The 4930-nt window shown below is 47.0% G+C and overlaps 1 protein-coding gene across 4 annotated transcripts; it reads left to right on the top strand.

The window, feature by feature from the left end:
• Positions 1 to 832: 832 nt before the first annotated feature.
• Positions 833 to 3268, top strand: BEX5 (brain expressed X-linked 5). Of its 4 annotated transcripts, none has more exons than XM_002930417.4 (3): positions 833 to 1014; positions 2120 to 2186; positions 2463 to 3268. In XM_002930417.4, the coding sequence occupies exon 3, from the start codon at positions 2492 to 2494 to the stop codon at positions 2831 to 2833; it is 342 nt and encodes a 113-aa protein (XP_002930463.1). In that variant the 5' UTR covers positions 833 to 1014; positions 2120 to 2186; positions 2463 to 2491; the 3' UTR covers positions 2834 to 3268. The 4 variants fall into 4 exon arrangements, with proteins under 4 accessions (XP_002930463.1, XP_002930464.1, XP_034509448.1 ...); XM_002930418.4 differs by lacking the exon at positions 833 to 1014 and adding an exon at positions 1429 to 1611; XM_034653557.1 differs by lacking the exon at positions 833 to 1014 and adding an exon at positions 1429 to 1649.
• Positions 3269 to 4930: the final 1662 nt, after the last annotated feature.

Below are 4930 nucleotides of genomic sequence, written 5' to 3'. Positions count from 1 at the left end.
CTGTCAGCATAGCTTTCCAAAATTATTATTCTGGATTGTTGGAAGACTTCAGTGTTGTTCTACTTTAGAGGCCATGCTAGAGTTTTGTAAAGTGAAGTTGTACTAAGATAATTTAGAGGAGACCATAGTTTGTCACAGGCCCTATAGGTTTGAAAATCCACCAGCAAGACTCAGTGCCTCACCTCATGGGAAGACCTCGCAGAGACCCTTCACAAGGGGAACCATCAGGTTAGGTTTATAACTTAAAGTCCTTAAAAGGGGGGTGCTGTCTGAAGCGTCTATATTTATAGGGTGATTCCGCCCTGCAGGAGAAGGAGGTTGTCAAGATTTTACAACTCGAAATCCTATTTTTCAACTGAAAATAACTGTATTAACAACCAAAAATGGAATGCATGCTAATGGGAAACAAAACAAAAATAACCACCCTTTCCCTCCAAAAACAAAAAACAAAACAAAACAGAAAGGGAAATAAAGTAAAAGTTTTTTTTTTTTTATTTTAAACGCCACTTTCTATGTATTTTCCAGACTTCCTTGCCTCACTATGACGGGTAATTCTGGGTTTTACTTGCAGAGGAGTGGAGGGGAGAGTGGGTATTTAATGGTTTAGAAGAGAAAGAAGTAATTATTTAAAGCCTCCAGCAGAAATCAGGAGACAGGCAAACATAAACTGCAAAATATCATGACCAATTTGGTCTTAAAGACTGCCAAACAGGAAAAAAAATAGGGATGCGATGTAGCGGGGAGAAGGCAGGGATGAAGAAAATGGTGGCTCCGCCCACGCTCCCGCCCCCACCCTCTTGCCGCAATGCAGGTGGGAACCATAATTGGGTATCTGAGCTCACAGTGACGTGCCCCTTACGAGACCTAGAGCTGACGCGTGGGTTCGTGTCTCCTCCTAGTTGCAGTCTGGCAGTCGTTTGTGGCTGTGCGCGGTCTCGCTCTTGCCTTGAAGGCAGGCGAGCCTGCAGCCCAGGGAAGGAGGAAGTCGGAGAAGCTGACCCTGATCCGTAGCAGGTTAGTGGGCGCTGACTGGGGTGGCAGAGGGCTAAGACCAGAGCGGGTTCAGGACTGGATTCTTTCTACCCCTTACCCAATACCCATTTTTATGGTGCAAGAAATGGAGGGCTTGGTGGGAGGAGATGGAGAGGAGCCAAGAGTTGGGAATGGGTACCAGTTAGTATGTCCTAGGAGTGAAGATCTCTTGGGCGATCCGGCGTCTGGAAGGGAAGGGCCAGAGAAGGGGACAGCGAGGAAACAGCCTGATTCTTGCAGGGCGACGGGAGGGTGTCGCAACCGTTGGCCCTGGGGATGGCGGACTCCGGCGGGGGTCTAGGCCCCCGTCCTGAAATCTGTTCTCCACCCTCCGTCCATTTTGGAGCCGGAAATGGTGGGCTGCGGCAAACGGTGGGGGAGGGGGACGGAGCGGGGCGGAGATGATGGCTGCTGCAGAGGGTCGGGACAGAGATTAGGTTCGGGAAACGCTTCCCTTCTGCGGAAGAGGAAGCGTCCCTTCGAACGGAAGCTTTCTGGCTGAGGTATAGTCGGGGAGCAAGAAGTTTTTCTGATCGCTGCAGGTCGGTGTAAGCGTGGGCGCTGCTTGCGGACCTTGGGGTAAGCAAGACAAAGCGCTGAGACCTCAGCGGGTCCAGGTTTGTAATGCCCACGCTACCTCTTCGCCCTTCGTCCATTTTGATGCATAAAATGGTGGGCAGTGAAAGGAGGGTGAGTACCAGAAAGGCTAGTGGGACCCAACCATATTGAAAATTTTTATAAACTACGTCACCATCCAGCAAGCTCTTTTGACTCCCCCGCACAGCAGGTTGTCCATGTTCAAGAAATGGTAATTAGGTGACGGGAAGGATGAGACAGGGGTTAAGGGGCCTAAAGAAGAGGTGAAACTGGTTTGGAAATAATCATCTTTGATTACAATGCCTATTTCTGGAGGGCGGGGTAGCGCATGAAAGGGCAGGAAATGAAGCCGTGATACAGGATGGAGGAGAAAGAGAAGGTGGCAACATTTGATTAACGGAGACCTAAATCAACAACGGAGCTGGTGCCCCTGATACTGGCCCTTTAATCAAGTGATCAGTCTTGGCCACTGTCGCGTTTCTCTCTACAGGTCTTTAGGTCGGTTGGTGCACCAGATTGCAGGGCTAAGAGAGGAAGACCGTTTCTGATCCCTGCAGGTAGGGGGCTGCCTGGGACCCTCTGGTGTATGGTTATCAGGGGTTAAGACAGAATCTGAGGGACTCACTGCCCTTCCTGCCCGAGTTAAGTGCGGGAGGTGCGAGGAGTGACCTAAGGAAAAATTGACGCGGAAAATGGTGGGCTTTGGAGGAGGGCTGGGTCTGGGGCGTCCCCTAGAGGGCGCACGAAGTCTCTCAAATGGGAAAACCTTTTCTGACAGCTCTGAATCCTGTTGTTAACAACGCATTCCATCCTTCTTGCTTTTTATCTCCTAGGAAGAGTAAGCAGGAAAAAAAACCTCAGCATGGAAAATGTACCCCAGGAAAGCAAAGGAGACGAGCAGCCTCCGGTGCAGAATGAAGAAGCAGCCCACCCTTTGGGAGGTGGTGAAGGCCAGGAGCCTAGAGGAAATATTAGAGCGGGTTGGGCCCCACCTGCCCCTGATGTTAGAGAGGATATGCCCAATAGGCTTGTCAATAACCTTGACATGATAGATGGAGATGCAGATGATATGGAACGGTTCATGGAGGAGATGAGAGAGCTAAGGAGGAAAATTAGGGAGCTTCAGCTGAGGTACAGTTTGCGCATTCTGATAGGGGATCCCCCTCACCATGACCATCATGATGAGTTTTGCCTTATGCCTTGAATGCTGAGGTTAATAATAATAAACCCCCTGCTTCCCAAAGCTGCATTTTCTTGATGTACCCTTTACTGTGAACCTGTGGTGTTCTATCATTTTTCTGATTGGAGATTTCATTTTGACTTACTCTGGAAGTTTTTCTGTCCGCAGGGGAGTTTCATCAACTTGCATGGAAAGATGTTTATTACATACTGTGAACATAATAAAGCAGTTTAAAAAGCAGTCTGTAGATACACTATCTCATTTAAAAGCATGCATATTGTATATATGTGTCAGGATGTTTTTTTCTTACTTTCTTTAATTTCTCTTGACCTGTTTTTTCTCATTTTTCCAAAATGAATACGTGTGTATTATGTGTGTCAGGAAAAATGTAAGAGGCAAAGAACTTGCCTGTTGGCTTATAAAGGGAATGGAGATAATCAATAAATACTTGAGACACAATTTAAAGACGCATAAATCTTATATTACCTCTTATAATAAGATCTCTTATTTAGAAGCACAAACCTGGTCATTATTATAGATACATTTCTTTACAGTCAGCCTATTAATCTATAAATGAAGATAACACATGCACCCTGTAGGTGCTCTTCATATTTAGAGAAGGGCCCAAGGAGTATGTCTACCATCAAGTCTAATTAAATGCCAAGTGGGTGACACCTTTTTTTAAAAAAAGATTTTATTTATTTATATGAGAGAGAGTGCACACGAGTGGGTGGAGGGGCAGAGGGACAAGCAGACTCCCTGCCGAGCAGGGAGGCCCCTCACAGGGCTCCATCCCAGGACCCCGAGATCATGACCTGAGCCGAAGTCAGATGCCTAATTGAGCCACCCAGGCCCCCCTGGGTGACACCTTTCTAGACCTGTGCTTCTGTGTCTCCCTTCCCCAGGTAATGCCATGAATGCTAAGCACTCCTTCCCCTTCTGTTAGGTTTTGCTTTCTCCACTGGTCCCCACCACTGCTAATGTGCTGTAGTCCTAAAGGTGACAAAGACCTACTGATTTCTCTTGAACCTTCAGTGGTCTGAATTCCCATTTTGCCCTTTCAGAAATTTGGAGAATGCCCTTTCCTGCTTTGTAGTTATACTTAGTCCAGGTGGGTACTTCCCTAGTACTGTTTAGGGATCCAAATAGCCCTTTATGGTTTTTCTCAGACTTTCTTTCTTACCCCCTTCCCCTAGATAAATCTGAGTGACACTGATGTTGTGTTCAAAATTGGACTATCCTTTCCATTCTCTGATAAATATGGCCTGTTTCCTTGACTCCATTTTCTGTGCAGACAGTGCTACAGGTTTCACTCAGCACATGCACAGGTGTGGGGGTGGCTTTACGTCCATAGCATCCTAACCCTAGAATCCCCACTAGTCTCTACTCAGGCTAACCTACATGGATCAAAGGAGTTTCCCTCTTTGCTTTGATTTTTGCTATGCCCTATAAACCTATAATCACAGGACAATGGGAAACTGGCTGAGACTAGAGACCTAGTAGGTAGACCCTTGTTTTAGAGTATTTTCCATCACACAGTCATCACTGGTCCCCAAATAGACTGTGCCTTTCTCATAGTAAATAATATTGCCCAATTTGTCCTGGTACCCTCGGTTCCTAGCATAGAGACTGGTAAGTTGCAGGGTACAACAAGTATAGCTGAGTCAAGTGTCCTGCAAGCTGGGCTCGGGTTTGCCTCTGATCACTTATGCGCAAGTAAGTTTTTTTTCCCTACAGACTGTAGCTGTCTGTCATGTGTCAGTGTTTATCAGCATGTGCTATACAGACCAACTGCATCATAATCACTGGCTAAAAATTGAGGCAGGGGTGCCTGGGTGGCACAGCGGTTGAGCGTCTGCCTTCGGCTCAGGGCGTGATCCCAGCGTTATGGGATCGAGCCCCACATCAGGCTCCGCCGCTATGAGACTGCTTCTTCCTCTCCCACTCCCCCTGCTTGTGTTCCCTCTCTCGCTGGCTGTCTCTGTCTCTGTCGAATAAATAAATAAAATCTTTAAAAAAAATTGAGGCAACTTGGTTTTACTACATGCCCACTAAATCCTACAAGTTCATCAGACATCTCTGGACTTAGATAAAGTGGAGACCCCCAGGTTTAGTTCAAGT

This window comes from Ailuropoda melanoleuca, unplaced genomic scaffold (assembly GCF_002007445.2).
Source record: "Ailuropoda melanoleuca isolate Jingjing unplaced genomic scaffold, ASM200744v2 unplaced-scaffold9825, whole genome shotgun sequence".
Lineage (NCBI taxonomy): Eukaryota > Metazoa > Chordata > Mammalia > Carnivora > Ursidae > Ailuropoda > Ailuropoda melanoleuca.
Note: the sequence above shows the minus strand (reverse complement) of the source record. Positions and strands in the feature narration are given on the sequence as shown.